The sequence below is a fragment of the Macaca thibetana genome, chromosome 15 (genome assembly GCF_024542745.1).
Source record: "Macaca thibetana thibetana isolate TM-01 chromosome 15, ASM2454274v1, whole genome shotgun sequence".
NCBI classification, from domain to species: Eukaryota; Metazoa; Chordata; class Mammalia; order Primates; family Cercopithecidae; genus Macaca; species Macaca thibetana.
This window is the reverse complement of record NC_065592.1, coordinates 6916074-6942571: the sequence shown is the minus strand read 5'-3', so window position 1 is coordinate 6942571 and position 26498 is coordinate 6916074. Positions and strand designations below refer to the sequence as shown.

The 26498-nt window shown below is 45.8% G+C and overlaps 1 protein-coding gene across 7 annotated transcripts in view; it reads left to right on the top strand.

Annotated features, from left to right (window-relative positions):
• Positions 1-26498, top strand: part of PRRC2B (proline rich coiled-coil 2B) — a 109125-nt gene that overhangs the window by 57598 nt on the left and 25029 nt on the right. For 5 of the 7 annotated variants that reach the window (XM_050759694.1, XM_050759699.1, XM_050759695.1 and 2 more), the window contains exons 10-14: positions 7276-7366; positions 11305-11497; positions 18024-18342; positions 21167-21357; positions 24357-24552. In XM_050759694.1, coding sequence (XP_050615651.1) covers positions 7276-7366; positions 11305-11497; positions 18024-18342; positions 21167-21357; positions 24357-24552 — 990 coding nt within the window. The remainder of the gene's footprint in view (positions 1-7275; positions 7367-11304; positions 11498-18023; positions 18343-21166; positions 21358-24356; positions 24553-26498) is intronic. The other 2 variants (XM_050759697.1, XM_050759696.1) reach the window with 2 other exon arrangements.

The following is a 26498-nucleotide window of genomic DNA, read 5'->3' as shown; positions in this document are numbered from 1 at the left end:
GCCCCGATGCCCTCCTTCCTCATTTACTCCCCGACTAGCGGTTCCTTCCTGGCCAAGCCATTAGCCTCTTTTGGTTTTTAGTCTTGATCTTACAGTTTTGTTGTTAACTTTTAAAAAATTATTGATGATGCAAAATTTAAACACAAAAGAAAATAATAGCTCCCAACCACTGATCACTCAGGTTCAATAAGTACCAATGTTCTGCCATTCAGTTTTTGTTTAATTTTTTTCCAAGAGACAGGGTCTCAGCTACTCTGGGCATACTACCTATGGATTAGCCCTGCTTTGCAAGGAGCAGTAAAAAAAATAAAAAGGAAGTCTGGGCATGGTGGCTCACGCCTGTAATCCCTTTGGGAGGCTGAGGTGGGCAGATCACGAGGTCAGGAGATCGAGACCATCCTGGCTAACATGGTGAAACCCCGTCTCTACTAAAAATACAAAAATCAGCCAGGTGTGGTGGCGCACACCTGTAGTCCCAGCTACTCAGGAGGCTGTGGCAGGAGAATCACTTGAACCCAGGAAGCAGATGTTGCAGTGAGCTGAGATCGTGCCACTGCACTCCAGCCTGGGTGACAGAGCGAGACACCATCTCAAAAAGAAAAAAAAAAAGGATAGAGAAAGGGTCTGGCTGTGTTTCCCGTTCTGGAGTGGAGTGGCTGTTCGCAGAGTCCATCATGGTGAACTGCAGCCTCAAACTCTTCCTCCTGCCTCAGCCTCTGGAGTAGCTGGAACTACACGTGGGTGCCACAAACCCGGCTTGTTCTGCTGCTCTTATTCCTTTATCCCTACCCACTCCCTATCCCCCAACCTGATTATTTTCTTTCATAGTTCTTTTTATTTATTTTCAGGTAGATTTTAATTATAGTGAAAGGCATTCATGTCACATTTTACCTGTACAGTTTTACAAACGGATACGTGTATATCATACACATCCATATCCAGAGAGAGAGAGAACGTTTCCCTCACCACCCCAGGCTTCCTCATTGCCTCTCCAGAGCTCTGCCCTGCGACTGCTCACGGGCCTGCTGCTCTTCTGATTCACTTTACCCTAGATGAGTTTTGCCTAGTTATCAGACTTCAGATGAGTGGAGTCATACAGTTTTTACTCTTATATGGTTTTCATATTCATCAGTGTTGTTTATATGTCGGTTGCTTTTAGTTCCTGAGATATGTCCTAATGCATCAATATACTGTAATTTGTTTATTCATTCAAAAGCCCCACTCTACACCGTACTTCTGTTTCTCTTGGGTAAATATCTAGAATTGTTGGGTCAAAGGGTAGGCATAGGATTAAGTGTTTAAGACCTGTCCAAACCTTTTCCCCTGGTGGTTATGCCATTTTACATTCCCAACAGCAGTGTGAGAATTTGGTAGGTCTGGATCTTAACATTTTGGTGTTCATCTTTTTTTTTTTTTTTAAAGAGACAGGGTCTTACTTTGTTTCCTAGGTTGCAGTGCAGTGGTGTGATCAAAGCTTACTGTAGCCTTGAACATGTTTGTCTTTTTAATTTTAGCCATTCTAGTGGGTGTTTAGTGGTATCTCATTGTGCTTTTAATTTGCATTTTGCTGATGACTAATGATGATAAACACACTTTTATGTGCTATTTGACAACTAATATATTGTCCTTTGTTTGGTGTCTGAATTTTAAAAAATTGGGTGGTAGGATACCAGCCCTGGATACAAATCCTTTGCAACTTTTATTTTGCAAATATATTTACATATTGCATTCTTTGTCTTAATTTTTTTTAAACACTGTTTTGATGAGCAGAAGTTTGACTTTTGAAATTTAATTTATAAATTTGGGTTTTTTTGTGGTTATTTTTTGTGTCCTGTTTAAAAAAATGTTTGCTTTCCCTTGGTGGTAAAGATATTCCTAGATGTTTTATAGTTTTAACTATTAATTTTAGGTCTTTGATCCACATTGGATTAATTTTTGTATATGGTATAAGATAGGAGTCAAGGTTTGTTTCTTCCCATATGGCCAGTTCTCCACAACATTTGTTGATAAGACTTTCCCTATCAAATTGCTTTGGAATCTTTGCCAAAAATCAATTGACTGTAAAAGCATTGGTCTATTTCTGGACACTGTTCCATTGATCTATTTGTTCCTCATGCCAATACCACACTGTGGGTTTATAGTAAATCTTAAATTTCGGTAGTGTAAGTTTTCCAACATTGTTCTTTGCCAACATTGTTTGTTTCTGCATAAATTTAGAATCAACCTGTCAGTATTTACAAAGAGCCTGTGGGCATTTTGGTTAGGATTATGTTGAATCTATAATGAGGTAAGTGACATCTTAATGTTTTGTCTTTTTTTCTGAGACAGAATCTTGCTCTGTCACCCAGGCTGGAGTTCAGTGGCACGATCTCGGCTCATTGCAACCTCTGCCTCCCAGGTTAAGTGATTCTTCTGCCTCAGCCTCCTGAGTGGCTGGAATTACAGGCGCGCACCACCATGCCCAGCTAATTTTTGTATTTTTAGTAGAGACGGGGTTTCACCATGTTGGCCAGGCTGGTCTCGAACTCCTGACCTTGTGATCTGCCTACCTCAGCATCCCAAAGTGCTGGGATTACAGGCATGAGTCACTGCGCCTCGCCTGACATCTTAACTTTGAAACTTGGTGGTGGTTTTTTTTTTATATGGCTGGAGTGCAATGGCATTATCTCACTGCAGCCTCTGCTTCCTGGGTTCAAGCGATTCTCATGTCTCAGTCTCCCAAGTAGCTGGGATTACAGATGTGGGCCACTTCGCCCAGCTAACTGTTATATTTTTAGTAGAGATGAAGTTTCACCATGTTGGCCAGGCTGGTCTCGAACTCCTGACCTCAGGTGATCAGCCCGCCTTGTGGCCTCCCGAAGTGTTGGGATTACAGGTATGAGCCACCATGTCCGGCCCTTAATTTTGAATCTTTAGGTTCAGGAATCTGGTGTATCTCTTTTTTAGGGCTTTCATTTCTCTCAGCAGTGTCTTTAGAGTTTTCATGTGGAGGTCCTGAATGTCTATTTATTCAGGCATTTTATGGTGTTTTTTTTTTTTTTTGAGACGGAGTCTCGCTCTGTCACCCAGGCTGGAGTGCAGTGGCCGGATCTCAGCTCACTGCAAGCTCCGCCTCCTTGGTTTAGGCCATTCTCCTCCCTCAGCCTCCTGAGTAGCTGGGACTACAGGCGCCCGCCACCTCGCCCGGCTAGTTTTTTGTATGTTTAGTAGAGACGGGGTTTCACCGTGTTAGCCAGGATGGTCTCGATCTCCTGACCTCGTGATCCGCCCATCTCGGCCTCCCAAAGTGCTGGGATTACAGGCTTGAGCCACTGCGCCCGGCCATTTTATGGTTTTTTGATGCTATTATAAATGATACTGATTTCTAAGAACGATTTTATTTTTCAAGGGTTTGCTGTCATTATATAGAAAATATAGCTGAGGCTGGGCGCAGTGGCTCACACCTGTAATCCCACCACTTTGGGAAGCTGAGGCGGGTGGATCACAAGATCAGGAGATCGAGACCATCCTGGCTAACATGGTAAAACCCTGTCTCTACTAAAAATACAAAAAATTAGCCAGGTGTGGTGGTGGGTGCCGGTAGTCCCAGCTACTTGGGAGGCTGAGGCAGGATAATTGCTTGAACCCGGGAGGCAGAGGTTGCAGTGAGCCAAGATCGTGTCACTGCACTCCAGCCTGGGTGATAGAGCAAGACTTAGTCTCAAAAAAAAAAAAAAGAAAAAGAAAATACAGTTGATTTTTGGTTTTTGTATTCACTGGTACCAGACACTTTGTTGAGTATGTTAGTTTTACTGGTTTTTGTTGATTTCTTAGAGTTTTCTACATAGATTCTTATGTAGTTTGTAAATAAGGAGTTGTTTCTTTCAGATTACGTACCTTTTATTTATTTGTATTTTGCCTTATTGCACTGTGGTATACTTCTAGTATAATATTAACCTCAAGTTCTTTCTGATCTTAGAACAAAAATGTTTCATGTGTCAGCATGAAGTGTTAGCTGTGGGTTTTTCAGAGATGCTGTTTTTCAGGTTGAGGATCTGTTGCCTTCTGAGTCTAGTTTGCGGAGCCTTTGGGTTTTTTGTTTTTTTAAATTATGGGTATTGCATTGTGTTCACTGCTTTTCTACATCCGTGATCATATTATTTTTCTCCTTTATTTTGATAATAGATTGCATTGATTTTTTTTTTTAATGCTAAACCAACCTTGCATTCTTAGAATAAACCCTCCCTTTTTGTATGCCTAGACCCAGTTTGTTAATATGTTATTAAAGTTCTGTCATGAGGGATATTAGTCTGTAATTTTCTATTCTTTTAATGTCTTTGTCAGGTTTTGGTATCAAGTTATACTGGGTTTATAAAATGAGTTGTGGAGTGTTCCTTCTCTACTTTCCTAAAAAGTAAGATTGGTATTTTTGTAAGATTGGTATTACATCTTTTTCTTTTTCTTTTTTTTTTTGTTTTTTTTGTTTTTTGAGACGGGGTCTCTCACTTTGTCACCCAGACTGAGTGCACTGCTGTAATAATGGCTCAACGCAGCCTCAAACTCCTGGGCTCAAGTGATCTTCCTGCCTCACCTTCTGAGTGGCTAGGATTACAGGTGTGGGCCAGTGTGCCTGGCCAGTTATTACTTTACCAGTGAAACAGTTTTGCCCCTGGAGCTTTCATTGTGGAAATGTTTTCAGCAATTTATTTGATTTGATTAGTTAGGAGACTGTGCAGATTTCCTATGTCATTTCCTGTGAGTTTTTCAGTAAGTTGTGTTTTTTGAGGAATTTGTTCATTTCTTTTGAGTTGTTGAAATTATTAACATAAAGTTGTTGAAAATACATTACATTATCTTTTTGATGTCTGTAGGATCTGTAGTGATATCTTTTAATTCCTGATAATTTATGTATTTATTTTTCTTCATTTCTGCCAAGGAATTAAGTTTTATTAATCTTTACGAAGCAGCAGCTTTTGGCTTTGTTCATTTTCTCCATTGTTTGACTTGTTTTCTGTATCTGTTTTAAATGATTTTTTAAATCATTGAGGCAATTTTTTATTATTGGGGCCTTTCTAGATTGCTAATTTAGATGTCTTATAGCCAGAGAGCACATTCTGTATGATTTCAGTTGTTTTCAAGTTAGTAAGACTTGTTTTATGACTAAGATATGATCTGTCTTGGAGAATATTTCAGGTGCTCTTTGGAAAGTATATATTCTGCAGTTGTTGTTGGGTGTCATGTTTTGTATGTTCCAACTTAGTCAAGGTGGTTGATGGTGGCATTCAGATCTTACTGTATATTTACTGATATTTTTGTCTGCTTCTGTCAGTTAAGGAAAGTGAGATGTTAAACTCTAATTATGCATTTATTTCTTTCTCCCTTTTATACTGTTGGTTTCTGCTTCATTTATTTTGAAGCTGCTTACACACATTTATAGTTTCCATGCCTTTCTGGTGTGTTTCCACATTTCCCTCCTTATCTCTAGTAGTCTATTATCTTGCAGTCTCTTTTGTCCTGTGTTCATACCATCGCTCTGACTTATTGTTTCCAGGGAATATCTTTTTCCATTCTTTTCCTTTAAACTCCTTTGTGTTTGTATTTAAAGTGATTATTTAGTAGACAGCACGTAATTGCAACTTGCTTTTTCAGTTCCTAACTCTTCCTTTTAATTAGATTGAGTTTTTGTTGTTACCTTTTAAATTTTTTTTATTTTAACTTAATTTATTTTTTTTTAGAGATGGGGTCTTGCTCTGTTGCCCAGGCTGGTCTTAAACTCCTGGGCTCAAGCAATCCTCCCGCCTTAGTCTCCTGTGTAGCCAGGACTGCAGGCATATATCATGGTGCTCAGTTAGCCTTGTGTTTGAGGCAGGATCTTGCTGTGTTGCCCAAGCTGGAGTGCACTGGCACAGTCACAGCTCACTGCAACCTCAACTTCCTGGGCTTAGGTGATTCTCTCACCTCAGCCTCCAGAGTAGCTGGGACTACAGGTGTGCACCACTATGGCTGGCTGATTTTCTGTATTTTTAGTAGAGATATGGTTTCGCCATGTTGCCCAGGCTGGTCTCAAATTCGGGCCTCAAGTGATTTTCCTGTCTCGACCTCCCAAAGCGCTGGGATTACAGGTGTGAGCCACTGTGAATTATATGATTATATGATTCACATAATTTTAATATAATTATATGATTGACATGATTGTCATATAACATAAAATTTACCTTTTAAAGTCTATGATTTAGTGGTTTTTAGTATATTCACAAGGTTGTACAACTACCATGACTATCAATTTCAGAATGTTTCCATCACTCAAAAAAGAAACCCAATACCTGTTGGCAGGCACGCTCTGCCACCTGCTAATCCTGGGGCAAAAATAAATCTACTTTCCATCTCTATGGATTTGCACATTCTGGTCATTTCCTATCAATGGAATCAATATGTGGCCTTTCTGGTCTGGCTTCTTTCACTTAGTATAATGTTTTCACAGTTAACTGTGTTACAGCATGTGTTTGTATTCATTCTTTTTTATGACCAAATAATAATTTCATTGTGTGGACCTACCACACTCTGTTCACACAGTCTTCAGTGATGGATACTTTCTGCCATCTCAGCCACTTGGGTTGATCAGTGCCTAGGGCAAGTCGTAACTCACAAATCTCCCAAGTCAAGCTTCTGTATTATAAAGGTAGACAGCTACTTGGTTTCTGCCTGTTTTGTTCATCCTCTTGGGCCTTGAAATAGATTTTAAAGATTTATTGTTCAGATTTAAGAATTGTTACCTGTGGGGTGGTTAGTCTAACCAAGCTGCCCTGCTCTTACCAGAAGCCAAAACTGCCCTTCAGTCACAGGGGGAGGCAGCCAGGTGATTGACTCAGCTCCTCTGCTGGGATAGCAAGATTCCTGGCCGAGGGAAGCTCTCCGATGGTGCCTGGGCACCATTGACCTTTTCTTTTTCTTTTTTATTTTTTTGATACGGAGTCTCACTCTGTCACCCAGGCTGGAGTGCAATGGCATGATCTCGGCTCACTGCAACCTCTGCCTCCTGCATTCAAGCTATTCTTCTGCCTCAGCCTCCTGAGTAGCTAGGATTACAGGCATGTGCCACCACGCCCAGCTAATTTTGTATTTCTAGTAGAGGTGGGGTTTCACCATGTTGGTCAGGCTGGTCTCAAACTCCTGACCTTATGATCCGCCGACCTCAGCCTCCCAAAGTGCTGGGATTACAGGCATGAGCCACTGCGCCCGGCCACCACTGACCTTTTCATTCTTTCTCATTTTACCTGGCCCCTTCTGCTGTTGTAGGCCTCCATGAAGAAGTGGACTACTCTGAGAAACTGAAGTTCAGCGATGATGAAGAGGAGGAAGAAGTTGTGAAGGACGGCAGGCCAAAGTGGTAAGGACCCGTCCGTGCCCCATCAGCGTGAGTGCATCCCTGCTTGGTGCTGCTATGTGCCGAGAGCATTTCCCAGTTTCCATAGCAACCTGGAAGGGCAGACAGATGCTGTTTCCAGTTTCTTCTGGGGGTGACAGCTACTGATGATGGCTGTGAAGGAGGGGAGCCACAGTTTGCTTGCAGGTGTGACTGTGTCCTGTGCATAGTCGGCCTTTTCACCACCACATCAGTGTGTCCCCAAGTGTGTTACGCAGACCACGTCTTCATGGATTGCTTGTGGCTGTTGTGCCCGAAAAGGCTTCTGTGGCCAAGCAAGTCTGGGAAACCTCCCTGGGTTCAACTTTTTTTTTTTTTTTTTTTTGAGACAGGCTCTCACTCTCGCCCGGCCTGGAGTGCGGTGGCGTGATGTGATGTTGGCTCACTACAACCTCCATCTCCTGGGCTCAGCGATTCTCCCTCCCACCTCAGCCTTCTGAATAGCTAGGACCACAGATGCACGCCACCATACCCAGCTAATTTTTATATTTCTGCTAGAGATGGGGTTTTGCCACGTTACCCAGGTTTGGTCTCAAACTCCTGGGCTCAAGCAATCCCCTGTGCCCGGCCTCAACTTCTTTCTTTACTCTAAATTCCTCAGAGGCTTGAACATGATAAAGTACACTGGGGGCTGGGCACGGTGGCTCATGCCTGTAATCGCAGCACTTTGGGAGGCTGAGGCAGGTGGATCTCTTGAGGTCAGGAGTTTGAGACCAGCCTGCCCAAGATGGTGAAACCCCGTCTCTACTAAAAGTACAAAAATTAACCAGGTGTGGTGGCATGTGCCTGTAATCCCAGCTACTCAGGTGGCTGAGGCAGGAGAATTACTTGAACCCAGGAGGCAGAGGTTACAGTGAGCAAAGATTGCGCCACTGTACTCCAGCCTGGGCGACAGAGCAAAACTCTCTCAAAAAAAAAAAAAAAATTAAGTACACCGGGGAAGTGAAGAGGCAGAATGCATGCCAGCTTTCCTGAATTTATTTGATCATGTTAATTTTGTCTCTCTCTTTTTTTGATCATTACCTCAGACTAGTTTAGTTTTACTTAATTTCCTTTAGAAAATACTGCATTGTACTGTCATCCCTCCAGTTTTTATAATGTTAGTAGCATTTGCTAGTACTTTTAAAATAATACCCCACAATGGCCGGGCGTGGTGGCTCACACCTGTAATCCCAGCACTTTGGGAGGCCAAGGCGGGTGGATCATGAGGTCAGGAGATCGAGACCATCCTGGCTAACACAGTGAAACCCTGTCTCCACTAAAAATACAAAAAACTAGCCGGGCGTGGTGGCGGGCGCCTGTAGTCTCAGCTACTCCGGAGGCCAAGGCAGGAGAATGGTATGAACCCGGGAGGCGGAGCTTGCAGTGAGCTGAGATCATACCACTGCGCTCCAGCCTGGGTGACAGAGTGAGACTCTGTCTCAAAAACAAAACAAAACAAAACAAAAAAATAACCCACAATTAGCCAGGCATGGTGTGCACCTGTAGTCCCAGCTACTCAGAAGGCTGAGGTGGGAGGACTACTGGAGTCCAGAAGGTCGAGGCTGCAGTGAGCCATGATTGCACCACTGCACTCCAGCCTGGGTGACAGAGCAAGGCCCATCTCAAAAAATTAATAAATGATTGTTATAATTTGTATTTTTTGAGTACTAGCAAGTAAGAATTTTTTCTTTGTTTCCTTTGTATAATGCCTGTTTCCTTCACATTTATTACTGCTTTCCTTTAAAATTTGATGTTTTATATTGTTTAGATGTTAATGCTTTGCTGTTGTCTTGCAAATATTTTTCTCTTTGTTTTCTTGTCAATAACTGAATATTTGTTTAGTCAAATCTGTGAGTCATCTTTTTCTGTTATTTCATCCTTTACTTAAAAGCTCCTAAAATAAGTTCCCATCTCCTGGAAGGAGTTGGTAATCATCTTTGCTACTCTTTTTCTGATGACACACAAAAAATGAAATTCTGTAATGTCCTTTCATGCTGTTTGATTTCAGCTGAAGCTTTGGATGCAGTCGGGACGTACCTATGGGGTCAGTTCCTGGAACACTAAGCTCAGAAGGAGCTGTGATCAAGAATTTAAATCAGAGGCAAAGACATAAACTCCTAGAGCCTGATTAGAGCAGTAGGACACTCTGTTCCTTGTCTCTTTGAGGCGATGGGAACCGAATATTCCCCTGAAGGAATTGGACGGTGGTTTTGGAAGCAGTTTTGCCCCTGGCTTTGACCAAGGGCACTTCAAAATCAGAGTGCCCGAACGACCTCCTCCTGAAACCTGCTCTTTTTTCGTGTTCCCTGAGCTGGTTGGTGACCTGGTAGAGACTTAGTGCAAGCGTCCATGTCTTATTTGGCATCTTTATTTCCTCATACACAATTGGCTCCCAAAACTTGCCCTGACTCTGTCTCCTCTTTTCATTTTCTCTGGGGCCACTGGGACCTCCTCCTTTTCCAGACCATCCATGGGTCCACCAGTTCATCTCCATCCTTTCAGCCTGTCCTCTGTGGCCCATCCTTCACACCCTGTCCATAGTCATCTTCTAAAAACACAGGTCTTTTAGACAGGTCAGCAGCTTTACTGTGGTCTCCATTTCTCACAAAATCAGGTCAGAATCCCCGTTGTCCCCTCTGTAATCTCCTAAGCTGTGTTACCTGCCTCGTCTTCCCTCCCTCCCCATGTACATGTGTGTGGGTAGACATACGGACCCACGCATATCCCTGATTCCGGCTTTTCTGTGGCCTGCGGTATTATCCGGCCCTTGTCAATGCTTTGCCCCAGTCCCATTGCTTCCACTGTGAGGCGTCCAGATAAGCACGGCACCCATCTCCCTTCTTGTCCAGCTGCCCCTGCAGCTCTGTTTGGAATGCCTCTTCCTTTTCCGTGCTGCGTGGGCTCTGCCTGTCTCCTCTTGCTCTTTTTATTGTGGCACTGTTTATTATCATCTTATGTTCTTTTGAGGGGCATTTATTGAGCAACTGGCTTGTGCAGAGCATAGGGAGGGAGCGGTACCAAAAGAAGACTGACACGGACCTGGGAGTCCTGGTTCAAATCTGTGAGCTCCTCCTTGTGAGGGGTGCCCCCTTAACCTTGATGAGACTCAGCTACTGACTTTCTAAAGCAAGGGTGTCCAATCTTTTGGCTTCCCTGGGCCACACTGGAAGAGTGTGTCTTGGGCCACACATAAAATACACTAACACTAACGATAGCTGATAAGCTAAAAAGAAAAAGTCACGAAAAAAATACCTCATAATGTGTTTTTATTATTTTCTCTTTGGGTTGGGATCTTGCTCTGTTGCCCAGGCTGGAGTGTAGTGCCGCGATTTTGGCTCACTGCAACCTTCACCTCCGGGGTTCAAGCACTTCTCCCACCTCAGCCACGAGTAGCTGGGATTACAGGTGCCTGCTACCATACCTGGCTAATTGTTGTATTTTTAGTAGAGACTTGGTTTAACCATGTTGGCCTGCCTGGCCTGGAACTCCTGACCTCAAGTGATCGGCCCGCCTCAGCCTCCCAAAGTGCTAGGATTAGAGGCGTGAGCCACTGCGCCCAGGCCCTCTTGTAATGTTTTAAGAAAGTTTACGAATTTGTGGTACACTATATCCAAAGCCCAGGGCCGTCCTGGGCCACATGTGTTTGGACAAGCTTGCTTTAAAGTGAGGGTCATGAGGACTTTTTTTGCATCAGTGAAATAGTGTGACAAATCCTACCTGGGGCTCTGTTTATGAGAGTGACTTGATAAATGGTGGTGCTGAATTGTGGAATTCACATGGAAGTGGTGGGAGTGGTGGTCCATTCTAATGAAGGAAATGATATGGACAACTGACTTTGGAATTCCCAAGGCCTCTGACCAGTGACATCAGACATGCTTGGCCTGACTGCAAAAATTAACATCAAATGTGGTTTGTCCTAGGAACAGTTGGGACCCTAGGAGGCAGCGGCAGTTGTCAATGAGCTCTGCAGACAGTGCGGACGCTAAGCGGACTCAAGAGGAAGGGAAGGACTGGGCTGAAGCAGTGGGTGCGTCCCGTGTCGTCCGAAAGGCGCCAGACCCTCAGCCGCCGTCCAGGAAGCTTCATGGCTGGACACCAGGCCCTGACTACCAGGTACCAAGGGCCCTTGGCTGTCCTATGTATTTGTACTTCATTGAGTTCAGTGGCTGGGTTTCTGAAAAGTCCTAAGTGGGCATTTCTTTTTCATTTTTATATTTCTTCTTTTTTTAAAGTATTTTTTTCATAGAGACAGGGTCTCACTGTGTTGCCCAGGCTGGTCTTAAACTCCAGCTCAAGTGATGCCAAAGTGCTAGGATTGTAGGTGTGAGCCACCATACCCTGCTATTTTTACTTTTTTTGAGAAAAGGCCTTGCTCTGTCCTTCACCTCCCACCCTCAAGTGATCCTCCCACCTCAGCCTCTTGAGTAGCTGGGACTACTGGTGTGCCGCCACATCTGGCTCATTTCATTCATTTTTTTTTTAAGAGACGAGGTCTTACTGTGTTCCCCAGGCTGGTCTTGTGCTCCTGGGCTTAAGGGATCCTCCTATCTCAGCCTCTCAGCGTGCTAAGATTATAGGCATGAGCCGCTGCGTTTGTCCTCTAGTTTTTTTTTTTTTTTTTTTTTTTTTTTTTTTGAGACTGAGTCTGGCTCTGTCGCCCAGGCTGGAGTGCAGTGGCCGGATCTCAGCTCACTGCAAGCTCCGCCTCCCGGGTTTACGCCATTCTCCTGGCTCAGCCTCCCGAGTAGCTGGGACCACAGGCGCCCGCCACTTCGCCCGGCTAGTTTTTTGTATTTTTTAGTAGAGATGGGGTTTCACCGTGTTAGCCAGGATGGTCTCGATCTCCTGACCTCGTGATCCGCCCGTCTCGGCCTCCCAAAGTGCTGGGATTACAGGCTTGAGCCACCGCGCCCGGCCAGTCCTCTCGTTTTAATTAAAATAAAAAATAAAAAACAGCTGGGCATGGTGGCTCACACATTTTGCAAGGCTGAGGCAGAGGGATCACTTGAGATACCAGGAGTTCAAGACCATTCTGGCCAACACAGCAAAACCCTATCTCCAAAAAAAAAAAAAAAACAGCCAAAAAAATAATTAAAACAGCCTCAAAGTGATAGCAGAGTTGGAAGTACAATACCAACGTTTTTTTTTTCTAAACTGATTGAACAGTAAGTTGACAACCTGATGAGACTCTTTACACTGTGGTACTTGTTTCCTACCAAGATGGGGACATTCCACCCAGGTAACCACAGTGAGTTCCAGGAAATTAGCCTTGATAATTGATTGCCATTTAATCTGCAGGCCCCGTTTAGCTTTTACCAGTTGTCACATTAATGTCCTTGCTTGAAATAATCCAGTTCAGAATCACACACCTCTGCCCTTCAGTCTGGATCCATTCCTCAGCCTTTCCTTCACTTTCATGACTTTGAGGCTTTGGAAGATTACAAGTCAGTGGAATGCCCCTCAAATTGGGTTTATTATCATCTTTCTTGTGAAGAAGTCCAAGATTTCCATCCTTGGCAGGGATCTTCAGGCATGACCTGACTTTTCTTATTTCATCCCACCAAGGCAACCACGATTTTACCCCATCCCCCTCTGGCTACGTGCACTTTGGTCTCTTGATTAACGGGGTGCCTGCCAGGTTTCATGCTGTAGTGTTACTCTTTTCCCTATTTGTAGTTGATAATAATTTTTTTGGGAGAAACTTTGAGACTGGACATCTCGTTTTTGATCAAGCTTTCAGTTTATTCATTTATTTACATCAGTGGGTGGTAATCTGCTGCTCTTACCTGGTTGGCCATTGGGAGCTTCTTCAGGCCAGTGCATGTCCTTTTTACCTATTCTCCATCCTTTTTGGAGCCCTCCCTTCATCTTTCCTGGATGCATGACCTGTCTTGTCCTGGATCAGCCCTTTCTCCATGAAGTCCTAATTCCTTTTAGTGAAGGATGGTATTTAGAAACCAGTGTCTGAGCCCCAGCAGTGTCCTTGCTGCTGGGGTGTCACTGCTCCTGGGCCTCCTCAGCGGACAGTTCGGGGGGATATATGTAGGTATATGTGTCTGGCTGCTGGGGTGTCACTGCTCCTGGGCCTCCTCAGCGGACAGTTCGGGGGGATGTATGTAGTGTAGTATGTGTGTGCACAAATACACACATTCATACCTGTATTATTTCTGTATCTGTCTGTCTTGGAAACTGTGTTCTCCTCGATACCTCCAGTTCCACAGACTTCATTCCACTTCCTCCCAGTGCATGTTTGCACCTCCTTTCTCTCACAGTGAGAATCTGTCTCCCATCGTCCCTCATATTTATACTCACTTGGTCAGTCTCCCTGTGTGTGACCAATCTCATTTCTGCTGCCACACACTCTCCCTTGCACAGGTGCCCTCCTTGCCCACTCAGATGTTATTGTCCCCACTCCTGGATACCCTGAATGTTCCTGCTGGGCCAACTCTGCCTATGAATGTCCCCCTCATCTAGCTTGGGCTCCAGCCCCACACCTCCATGTGTATGCCCTCCTCCCCTTGCCTGGGCTCTAACCATTTGGAGTGCAGTGAGCCGCCAGGACTCCCCGGCACCAGGCACCTGACTCACATTGCCACACCTAATGACTCTGGGACTGGACTGTTGAGGAGTGGGAGGGCTGGGGAAGGGGGAGTCATGACTTTGAATACACTTGGTAAAGCCTGCTATTTTCAATGCTCTTTGCTATTTATTTATTTATTATTACTTGTTTTTGGAGACGGAGTTTCACTTTGTTGCCAGGCTGGAGTGTAGTGGCGCAATCTTGGCTCACTGCAACCTCTGCCTCCTGGGTTCAAGCGTTTCTCCTGCCTCAGCCTCCTGAGTAGCTGGGATTACAGGCATGCACTGCCGTGCCTAACGAACTTTTGTATTTTTAGTAGAGACGGGGTTTCGCCATGTTGGCCAGGCTGGTCTCAAACTCCTGATCCGCCCACCTCAGCCTCCCAAAGTGCTGGGATGACAGGCGTGAGCCAGTGCGCCAGCCTGCTCTTCGCTATTGAAAGGGCTCCTCCTATTCCACATTCTTAGGAAATGAAAATGCCCTTAGCTGCAGTCTTCTTACTGAATACTGATGATATGCCAGGCACACACGTACGTGCTGGGCACAAGAGACACAGAAGTGAAACAATAGACACAATGCCACTGCTCTTGGAAATTATTCTGCAGTTAATCCGCATTTCATTCACATGTTGAGGTTGCTCAGTATTCCTTTTTTTTCCTTTTCACCAGTCAGGAAGTAGTGCTGATCAGTATTCAAAAGGTTTCACTTTAACCTACTCATGATAGCACTGTAAATTAACTGAACATCAACACTGATGAAATCTATGTACTAAATTTATGTATCCAAGGCATCTTCTGACCAAATTTCCAGTTTCCTTTCCTTTCCTTTTCTCTTTTCTTTCCTTTTCTTTTCACTTTTCTCTTTTCTTCTCCCCTCCCTTCCTCTCCCCTCCCCTCCCCTCCCCCAGAGCCTCACTCTGTCACCCATGCTGGAGTGCAGTGGTGTGCTCTCAGCTCATTGCAACCTCCGCCTTCCAGGTTCAACCAGTCCTTCTGCCTCAGCCTCCCACATAGCTGAGATTATAGCTGTGTGCCACCACACCCAGCTAAGTTTTGTATTTTTAGTAGAAATGGGGTTTCACCATGTTGCCTAGGCTGGTCTTGAACTCCTGACCTCAGGTGATCCACCCACTTCGGCCTCCCAAAGTACTAGGATTATAAGCATGAGCCAATGCACCCGGCCTATTCTGATCAAATTTTTAAAAAAATGATCTGAATTCGCCCAGCCGCGGTGGCTCACACCTGTAATCCCAGCACTTTGGGAGCCCAAGGCAGATGGATCACGAGGTCAGAAGTTCTAGACCAGCCTGACAAACATGGTGAAACCCCATCTCTACTAAAAATATAAAAATTAGCCGGGTGTGATGCGGTGTGCCTCTATTCCCAGCTGCTCAGGAGAATCACTGGAATCCAGGAAGCAGAGGTTGCAGTGAGCCGAGATTGCGCCACTGCACTCCAGCCTGGGCGACGGAGCGAGACTCTCTTTTAAAAAAAAAAAAAAAAAAGGCCGGGTGCGGTGGCTCAAGCCTGTAATCCCAGCACTTTGGGAGGCCGAGACGGGCAGATCACGAGGTCAGGAGATCGAGACCATCCTGGCTAACACAGTGAAACCCCGTCTCTACTAAAAATACAAAAAAAAAACTTAGCCGGGCGAGGTGGCAGGCGCCTGTAGTCCCAGCTACTCGGGAGGCTGAGGCAGGAGAATGGCGTAAACCCAGGAGGTGGAGCTTGCAGTGAGCTGAGATCCGGCCACTGCACTCCAGCCTGGGTGACAGAGCAAGACTCCGTCTCAAAAAAAAAAAAAAAAAAAAAAAAGGCTGGGCACGGTGGCTCAAGCCTGTAATCCCAGCACTTTGGGAGGCCGAGATGGGCGGATCACGAGGTCAGGAGATCGAGTCCATCCTGGTTAACACAGTGAAACCCCATCTCCACTAAAAATACAAAAAAACTAGCCGGGTATAGTGGTGGGCGCCTGTAGTCCCAGCTACTCGGGAGGCTGAGGCTGAGGCAGGAGAATGGCGTAAACCCGGGAGGCGGAGCTTACAGTGAGCCGAGATCAAGCCACCGCACTCCAGCCTGGGCGACTGAGCAAGACTCCGTCTCAAAAAAGAAAAAAAAAAATTGGTCTCAGTTCAAATTACTTTGCAAAACATTTAGTCTATAAAATGATCACTAATTTCAGGGCTGTTTAGGAAGGCACATCAAAGATCTTGATGGTGTACGTGTGCCCTCTGAGTCTATTATTTCCTTTCCAGGAAATTATCTGAAGGAAGTAATCAGGGCTAGGTGTGAAGGCTATGTGCAGTGGTGTATTAAATCCCATGCAATAAAGACAGATAGGCAGACTTTGGTATGAGCCATGAACTGATCAGTACACAGCCATTAGAAAGGTATGGATAGACGCTTATGTTCGATGGCAAAGTGAAAGGAAACTGCATGCTTCGGCTCCAATGATATTATACAAAATGTACCTTCATGCTTCTAAATTGGAAATTTATAATCTTATGATTACAGTACTTACCTCTGGCTTATGAGAAGTTAATTTTTAGGAAACTCATTGACTACAGTAAATTTGTTGTATATTTCTTTTACCGAAGTATAACTCACAAGAAAAGGCCTAGATCCTGTTTCTTTGGTTTGATTTTTGACAGCTGTATACATTTATGTTAACTAGCATTCAAAACAGGAAGTCCTGTCTTTTTCTGATAGTCAGATCTCATTAGAATTTCAGTGGCCGGAGCTCAGGTGACAGCTGTCCATCATTTGTGCCGTTGCCAGGTCTGCGTGCTGCTTGACCCCTGCAGACCAGTGCGAAAGGGCCCCAGTGTCGAGCTTTTCACTCTGCATCTTTGGCACTCTCGTCGTCTAGTAACTGGCAACCAGCAAGAAACTCAGAAATGGATAAATATCCAAAAGAGATTTTTTTTAGGCATGCTTTTTTTTTTTTTTTTTTTTTTTGGATGGAGTCTAGCCCTATCCCCTGGCTGGAGTGCAGTGGTGTGATCTCGGCTCACTGCAGCCTCCTGGGCTCAAGTGATCCTTCCCACCTCAGCCCAGTGGCTGGGACCATAAGCATGTGCCCATGTCCAACGAATTTTCCTAATTTTTTTTTTTTTTTGGGTATATATGGGGTCTCACCATATTGCCCAGGCTGGTCTTGAGCTCCTAAGCTCATGCGTCCCCCACGTTGGCCCCCCAAAGTGTAGGAATTACAGGCATGAGCTACTGCACCTGTCTAGACATGCCTTTTTTTTTTTTTTTTTTTTTTTTTTTGAGAGAGATGGAGTCTCACTCTGTTGCCCAGGCTGGAGTGCGGTGGCATGATCTCAGCTAACTGCAACTTCCACTTCCCAGGTTCAAGTGCTTCTCCTGCCTCAGTTTCCCAAGTAGCTGGGACTGCAGGCGCATGCCACCACGCCTAGCTAATTTTTGTATTTTTAGTAGAGACGGTGTTTCATCATGGTGGCCAGAATGGTCTCGAACTCCTGACCTCAGGTGATCCACCCACCTTGGCCTCCCAAAGTGCTGGGATTACAGGCGTGAGCCACTGTGCCCTGCTGACATGCTTAAATGTCTGACAGCTTTATGTCTGACAGTGAATTTCATTTTGCCAGGGCTCCTCCTACCCAGGGATTTATGTGTTTTTGTGCGGGCAGGAGTAGCAGTTTCGTGACCCAGGAAGGATCAGTGTGTGGCTTCCTGTTCTGGTTTTTAGCCATGGAGGCCCTTAGCTTGCATGCCCATCAGCAGTGGTGAGAGTGTTTCCCGCGTGTGGGTCGCATATTGCTTTGCAAACATGGTTTTCACCTTCACAATCCTAAGAGCTTCCTTTGTTGTCCCCATTTTAAAAACAAGAAAGTGAGGTGTGAAGAGTTGGCACTTGGCCTAAACCCCATTCTACATACAGCAGAGGCCAGAGCAGCTCTGTCTGCCACACGCCTGTGCTGCCCCTTGAAGGTGCTTGAGGATCTTGGGAGGATAACTGATCCCAAAGTGGGAGTGGTCCCTGTATCCCGGGTCCACGACCCACCACCTTATCTCAGAGACGTTCTCTTGGCAGAAGTCCTCAATGGGCAGCATGTTCCGGCAACAGTCCATCGAGGACAAGGAGGACAAGCCCCCACCGAGGCAGAAGTTCATTCAGTCAGAGATGTCCGAGGCGGTGGAGCGAGCCCGAAAGCGCCGGGAAGAAGAGGAGCGCCGAGCCCGGGAAGAGAGGCTGGCCGCCTGCGCCGCCAAACTCAAGCAGCTGGACCAGAAGTGTAAGCAGCAGGCACGAAAGGCAGGTGAAGCCCGGAAGCAGGCCGAGAAGGAAGTGCCTCGGTCTCCAAGTGCTGAGAAAGCATCTCCCCAGGAAAACGGCCCTGCTCTCCGCAAAGGTAACTGGAAACTCTCCCACCAACTGGAAACTCTGGCCTGTTGTCATCGGCTTGTTACTTGCAACTGCCTTCCTTCTTAGCTAGCAGAACCTATGGGTTACAACGAGATCGTATAGGGAAGCGTTGGTTATTAAGAGCGTAGGCCTGGGTCAGATGCCTGGGTTCTGATCCTCTTTGAACTTCTTTTTTATAATTTCAACTTTTACTTTAGTGTCGGGGTACTTTGTGTGATGCTGAGGTTTGGGGTATGAATGATCCTGTCACCCAGATAGTGAGCATAGTACCCAATAGGTAGTTTTTCAGCCCTTTTTCCTTCTCCCTCTGAACTTGTTAGACTAACTGTGAGCACCTCACCTCTCTGAAGCCTGTTTCTTCATCTGTGAAATGGGTTGAGTATGTACCTGCCAGCACGCAGAGGGGTATACAGCACGCTCGTTTCTGGGACATTGAAAGCATGCATCTACTCACTGATGATGCTCATCATTGTCACTATTATCATCACTATCCCTGCCCAACCAAAGACACACGTGCTCCAGGACTTTAATAAAACCACAGATCCTTTAACACAGAATAAAAATAAGCCCACCTGCTTGGTAGAATACGGTTTTTCCTGGTGTTGATTCTAAAAGGAATGGATCACATGGCCCTATTATTTTTTTTTTTCCTGAGACGGAGTCTCTTTCTGTCACCCAGGCTGGAGTGGCACGATCTCTGCTTATTGCAACCTCCGCCTGCCAGGTTCAAGCAATTCTCCCAGCTCAGCCTCCCGAGCTGCTGGGATTACAGGCGCCCGCCACCACGCCCAGCTAATTCTTGTATTTTTAGTAGAGACAGGGTTTCACCATGTTGGCCAGGCTGGTTTGGAGCTCCTGGCCTCAAGTGATCCATCTGGCTCGGCCTCCCAAAGTGCTGAGATTACAGGCGTGAGCCACCTTGCCCAGGCAACATGGCCCTGTTTAAGAGGGATTAAGCAGTGCTCTGTAATGCAGAATGTCTCTTGTAGCAGTTTTAAAGAATATAATCAGCTGTTTTCTTTGTAATTTTATTAAATATACTCAGATCAGCTCTGGTTAGGAAACAAGGGGCTGTTTGAGGCTCTGAAAGCTTTTCAGGTTAGAGAGCCCTAGCGCCCTCTGGCCAGGGAACTCATCTCTGGTTTTCCTTCTACCCTCCCTCCATTAAAGGTTGAGTGAGGACTGTGCCAGTCTTATAGGGAAGTTGCACTGAGCATTTTCTGAAAACAGGCACTGTTTTCAGTATATTATTTCAATTAATTTAATTCTCACAGAAGCCCTTGGTGAACACATGGTAGTTATTCTTATTTGCAGATGAAGAAATGGCCAAGGAGAGCCTGAAAAATGTGCCCAGGTCACACAGCCTTTCTCTTGTTTTTGTTTTTGTTTTTTTCCTTTTTTAAAAAATTGTCTTTTCTTTTGTATCCTTGCCAGCAGGAAGCCATACACAGTATTTGCATATGTTGAGTTCCTGCTGTTCAGGTGTTGGATATGTGGGCTGTCACTGAGTTCGTGGCTGTTCTGTTCTCTGTCAGTCCTTTTTTTTTTTTTTTTTGGGAGATGATGGAGTCTTGCTCTGTCACCCAGGCTGGAGTGCAATGGGGCAGTCTCACTGCAACCTCTGCCTCCTGGGTTCAAACGATTCTCTCACCTCAACCTCCCATATAGCTAGGATTACAGGCATATGCCACTATGCCCGGCTACTTTTTGTACTTTCTCTCTTTCTTTTGAGAAGGAGTCTCACTCTGTCGCCCAGGCTGGAGTGCAGTGGCCGGATCTCTGCTCATTGCAAGCTCCGCCTCCTGGGTTCACGCCATTCTCCTGCCTCAGCCTCCTAAGTAGCTGGAACTACAGGTGCCCGCCACCACGCCTGGCTGATTTTTTGTATTTTTAGTAGAGACAGGGTTTCACCATGTTAGCCAGGAGGTTCTCTATCTCCTGACCTCGTGATTCACTGACCTCGGCCTCCCAAAGTGTTGGGATTACAGGCGTGAGCCACTGTGCCTGGCCAATTTTTGTACTTTCTTTTTTTTTTTTTTTTTTTTTTTTTTGAGACGGAGTCTTGCTCTGTCGCCCAGGCTGGAGTGCAGTGGCCGGATCTCAGCTCACTGCAAGCTCCGCCCCCCGGGTTTACGCCATTCTCCTGCCTCAGCCTCCCGAGTAGCTGGGACTACAGGCGCCCGCCACCTCGCCCGGCTAGTTTTTTTTTGTATTTTTAGTAGAGACGGGGTTTCACCGTGTTAGCCAGGATATTCTCGATCTCCTGACCTCGTGATCCGCCCGACTCGGCCTCCCAAAGTGCTGGGATTATAGGCTTGAGCCACCGCGCCCGGCCGCCAATTTTTGTACTTTCAATGGAGATGGAGTTTCACCATGTTGGCCAGGCTGGTCTTGAACTCCTGACCTCAAGTGATCCACCCGCCTCAGCCTCCCAAGGTGCTGGGATCACAGGTGTGAGCCACTGTGCCCGGCCTTATTAGTCCTTTTTAATAAAACGTTTTCCACCTGAAATCAGATCTCAGCTCTGATGTGTATGACTGACTGTGTGACCCTGGACATTATCTAACCTCTTGACCCTTAGTGTCCTAGTCTGTAAGGTGGCAACAAAAGTGAAGCCTCCTCACGTGTGTTGTGGGGAGTCCCTGAGCTCATGCACGTGGTACGTTTGGTGCAGGCCCAGGGTTCAGAGACGTGACTGTTCTTGCAATAGAGCGTACGTGCCAACAGGAAGAAGTGCTTGCTTGTAAACACTTGGTTGGTTGAGCTTCTGTGAGCTCACTGTGTTATTTGTCTGCTGGTCTATTCTCTAGGCTCCCCAGAATTCCCTGCCCAAGAGACCCCCACCACGTTCCCAGAAGAGGCACCCACAGCGTCCCCAGCAGTGGCACAGAGCAGCAGCAGTGAGGAAGAGGCCAGAGAGGCTGGGTCCCCTGCTCAGGAGTTCAAGTATCAGAAGTCCCTTCCTCCCCGATTCCAGCGCCAGCAGCAGCAACAGCAGCAGGTAAACAGATGAGATGGTAAAAGCCTGTGATAAACAGGCCTGAGTGCCGAGTAGATACTTCCCGTCACCATCCCCATGCCCACCTTCAACTTAGAAAAAGTCCAGAATACCCCTTATGTGCCCCCAAGACCAGTGGGGACTTCAGGAGTTGTACCTCAAAACTTGACCTTGGTAGATCAGCCCCTGGCCATTATTTATTTCTCCAAGTGGTGGAGGTCCGTGGGAATGAATATAGCCCTTGTGGTTTATTGACCTTGTTTTCTGATATTGGTAAGGAACCTATTTAGTGCTGTATGCAGTGAGCTCCACTTTTCTAGTGTGCAGGCTGGTTGTTTTATTTCAGAGCAATGCACCTTGGACATTCCTTAGAGGACAGTGGTCCCGCCCTAGGATCCTCCCAAGGTGTAAGGGAGGCCCGTGAGCTGTTTCAAGAGCTGCCAGAGAGAGGCACGTCACCTTTGGGTTACGGACGTAGATTTGCAGGTTTCAAGTTGGGCAGCTCCCTTCCCGATGTTGCTGCTGAGCTAGTTGTGCATGGCCTTGGACGGGTCAGGTACACCCCTCTCACCTATATTTCTTCATGTGTAAACCAGGAAGAATGAATACCTGCCTTTCAGCGTGGCAGAGCGTTTCATGCCATAACACCTATAAACTGGTTTATCGGTGTCACCGTTACTGACTTTTTATAAACTTTATTTTTTTATAAATTTTAAAAGGGACCTACTTTTTGTCGTAAAGAGCATGTGGATAATGGTTGTAATTCCACCAATCTCTCCTAGTCCTGATGGTCTTGAAGCACTCATCAGCAATCGTGCCTACTAGAGTAGTAATAAGTAAAGGAACACAGTAGTCAATACTGAGGAATAGTGCATTTTGTTGGGAAACTGAGGTGATACGTAGACATTACTTGGTGCACACCAAACAGCAAGGTGTGCAGTAAATTATTACTAATATTAGCTGAAAATATTTCAAAACCTGTGTGCTGTGGAGAAACAAGCCAAGGACTTAAGGTTTTTCCCAGTATCTCACTTAATTACCTTTAAACTTCTCTGCTCAGCCTCTTCTCTCTTCTGGGCCCCTGGGAGCATTCCAGGGACTGCCTTTAATGTGATTTTAGAGCATGGGAGTGTAGGCGAGCACTGCACAGTTACTCATGTTCGTGGGTTATAGAATTACTGATGGGGGAGAGCTCTGGAATTACTTGTGCCAAACCTAGCAGTGACAGTTGCGCTAGGTAACTCCTTGGGGTGCGGAGGGAAGTGATGGGTAAGTCCTTCCTTAAGAATAGAAGGAATTGTCAGGCGTGGTGGCCCACGTCTATAATCCCAGCACTTTGGGAGGCCGAGGCAGACGGATCACCTGAGGTCAGGAGTTCGAGACCAGCCTGACCAGCATGGTGAAACATCATCTCTACTGAAAATACGAAAAGTAGCCAGACGTGGTGCTGTGCACCTGTAATCCGCTACTCAGGAGGCTGAGGCAGGAGAATCGCTTGAACCTGGGAGGTTGGAGGTTGCAGTGAGCCGAGAGCGCACCACTGTACTCCAGACTGGGTGACAGAGCGAGACTCCATCTCAAAAAAAGGAAGTCTGAAAGCACCAGGGCAGCCTGTCTAGTCATAATTGCTGGAAACCTAGGGTGTAGACAGGAAGAGGAGCTGGGAGATGGAGGCCCACAGCCTTTTCTGTGGACTGGGAGAGTGAATGACTCAAGTCTCTTGATTGATGACCTATATTTATTGAGTGCTCTTAATAGGCACTGGGAGCACCAACAGAACCGTCCAGGGAATCAGCTCAGGATGTGCTGGAGACTGCCAGGCGGATTGGCCGCCTTTTTGTTTTCAGAATGGAAGGATGTGTGCTGGAGGCTGCTGGGGCGTCCTCAGAGTGTGAGGCAGCAGTGAGTCCTGCCTCAAGGCCAATTCAGGGTTCCTTTAGGAATTAGCACCCGGGGTCACTGATGGGATAGAGCAGGATCTGAAATGAACCCTCTTGAGTCAGGCAAGAGCCTTGATTTTGAATAGTTGACTGATACTTTCTGTTTACCCATTTGTGCAAATGTTCTGTATCCCGATTGTGGTGCTGTGGGCAAGGGTGCACAGGGAGTCTCTTAGGGTTCGGTGAGGGTTACCAGCAGTCCAAACCATCAACTGCTGTGAGTGCAACAAAGGAGCACTGGCCGTTCTGTGGGAGCAGAGAACTGGGGATCTGGTCTTGTCTGGGTGTAATGACAGGCTTCCTAGAGGATGTGTTGAAGCTGGAAACCTGGATTTAGGGATGGAGGGAAGAGGCGCTTACCTAGGGGCCCCAGTGTATTCCCATGGCCTGAAGTGGTGGCAGGGATATATGGAGCAGAAAGCAGAGGGCCAGTCGTGCAAGGCAAAGCTAGAGAGGCAGACTGGGCAGTCACATGGGACCCAACCGTCACCCTAACCCCATAGGTCACGAGTAGCCTCGTAGGATTTAGGCTGTCGGGTGGAGAGTGGTGGAGAACCACTGAAGGCTCTTTTGAGCTAGGGGTCGACCTATTGGACGTGGGGTGTCTGTGTGAAAAGATCACCCTAGTCGAGGATGGAAAATGGATTGAAGAGGCCAGGAGGGAGCAGGGAAGGGATGCTGGTATGTTATTTAACCTCAGGTGGTAGCTGCAGACAAGGAGAGAAGTGGCCAGCGTCCAGACATTCTGTGGGAGGCTGCTGGTGGATTCCAGGAGTGTCTGATCTAAGTGAAAACCTAGCCTGTCTCGTGTACCACAGGCACAGATGGGCCTCCATTGTGATAATGGCTTGGCTCTCCACCAGCCTTGGACAGGGACCTGAGCTTGCAAGCTGTAACACATTGGGGGCTCACCCTTGAGCAGCTGCCCATCCCTCCCCTCTTTGGTCTTCTGTTCCAGGTGGGCTTTTTGTGCTGCCTGCTGGAAAGCTGGAAGGCGTGTGTTGGGTGGCATCTCAGCCCCCTGCCGCACCAGCCTGACCAAGTCTCTCTCTTTGCGGGCAGGAGCAACTGTACAAGATGCAGCACTGGCAGCCGGTGTACCCCCCGCCATCCCATCCCCAGCGCACCTTTTACCCACACCACCCCCAGATGCTGGGCTTCGATCCCAGGTGGATGATGATGCCTTCCTACATGGACCCACGCATCACGCCCACTCGGACCCCAGTGGACTTCTACCCCTCCGCCCTGCATCCCTCAGGTAAGCACTGTGGTCTAATGGTCCATACCTGTATCACCCAGGATAGCGCGGTGGTCAAGGGTGTCATCTCGAGTTAAACAGATACACCTGGATTTTGGTCTGGCTCTTTGTCATGTACACGACTGGTCTGAATTTCAAAGGACTCGCTGGCAAAGTATAGGTACAATAATAGTTCTGTCATAAAGATTTGTCGGGAAAGTCATGAAGATCGTGTATCATAAATTGCTTTAATTAATTTTAGATTTCTGCTGTGTCGTTTTGTCCTTCTCATTCTTAATGTTCTTTGTGCTGTCTCTTTTTTCCTTGATTAGTCTTTCCCAAGGTTTGTCTAGTGCCTTTTTAAAATCAGTATTTGGGCTTCTTCATTACTGTATCTTATTTGGGTTTTATTTTAATAATGTCTGGTTTTTCTTTTCTTACTTCCTTTAAAATATCATACACTTAGTTTACTAATTTCTGGCTTTTAAGATTCTCTTTGTGGTACTAATTTCTAATGTAGTTGCTCTATGGTCAGATAATATGGTCTGTGTGTTACAGACCAGGGGTCAGCAAACTTCTACAAATGACCAGATAGTAAGTCTTTTAGGCCCTGATCAACTAGTCAGTTGTGGTGTTGTAGGATGAAAACGGCCATAAATGATAGTGAGTGAGTGAACATGGTTGTTTTTTCCATAAAATGTTACTTATAAAAACCTGCAGCAGGCTGAGTTTTGTTTAATGGCTGTAGTTTGCTGACCAACTCCTGACTTAGGTTGCTTGACATTTGTTGGGTTTTCTCTGTAACCTCTTCTGTGGTGATTCTAACATTCTACATTTGCCTGAAAAGACTGTATTCTCTGGTTGGAGATAGTCCATTAAGTTTAGCATGCTAATTGTGTTGTGCAAATGTCTTCTTCATTGCAAGTTTTTATCCCTTTGACCAGTTACTAAAAGGTGTTTTAAAATGTCCCACTATGATTATGGATTTGTCAGATCTTCTTTGGGAGCCTGTCAATTTTTGCTGTGTCTATCTGGAGGCATACAGGTTTAGAATTTCTGTATCTTGTTCCTTCTATCCTTATGTAGTACCCTTGTTATCATTAATAGTGCTTTCTATCTTTATTGCCTACTTTGATAGCAAAATAATAATTCTAGTTTTTTTGTTGGTAAGTATTTGAAGTCTTTTGTTCCAATTTTTACAGTTAGCTTCTTTGAGTCCTTATTTTTTGGGAGTGTATCTTTGTATCTACAAGATGTGTATGGCTTTACCACTCTGAAAGTCTATGACTTTTAATTGCAAAAGTTGGTCCTTTTAGATTTATTGGGATTACTTTTATTATTGTTAGAGACAGAATCTTGCTCTGTCGCACAGGTTGGAGTGCAATGGTGCAATTTCAACTCACTGCAACCTCTGCCTCCTGGGTTCAAGCGATTCTCCTGTATCAGCCTCCTGAGTAGCTGGAATTACAGGCACCTGCCACCATGCCTGGCTGATTTTTTTTGTATTTTTAGTAGAGACAGAGTTTCACTATGTTGGCCAGGCTGGTCTCGAACTCGACTGACCTCAAGTGATCTGCCTGCCTTGGCCTCCCAAAGGGTTACAGGCATGAGCCACCACGCCCAGCCTTATTGGGATTATTATATTTAGATTTTCCAACTATGATAGTTCATGCATTCCATTCTTATTCTTCTCTTTCTATGCCTTTTCTTCTTATTCCTGCCTTTTCTTGGTCCTATTCTTGTTTTTCTTTTGCTTCTACGTTTCATTTCTATATGTTAGTGGTTACATGAACATTCTAACATGCACCTTCAACTTAGCAAAGTATTTGGGGAGGTAGAAAGTCTTTGTCCCTTAAACCCCCATGAAAGTAGGCATGTGAGTCTGAATTCCTGGGAGGGGGACAGTGGTTTCCCTGCCCTGGTCCAGGCCAGACAGACCACCAGTCTGTTCCCGGTAGTAAAGTGCA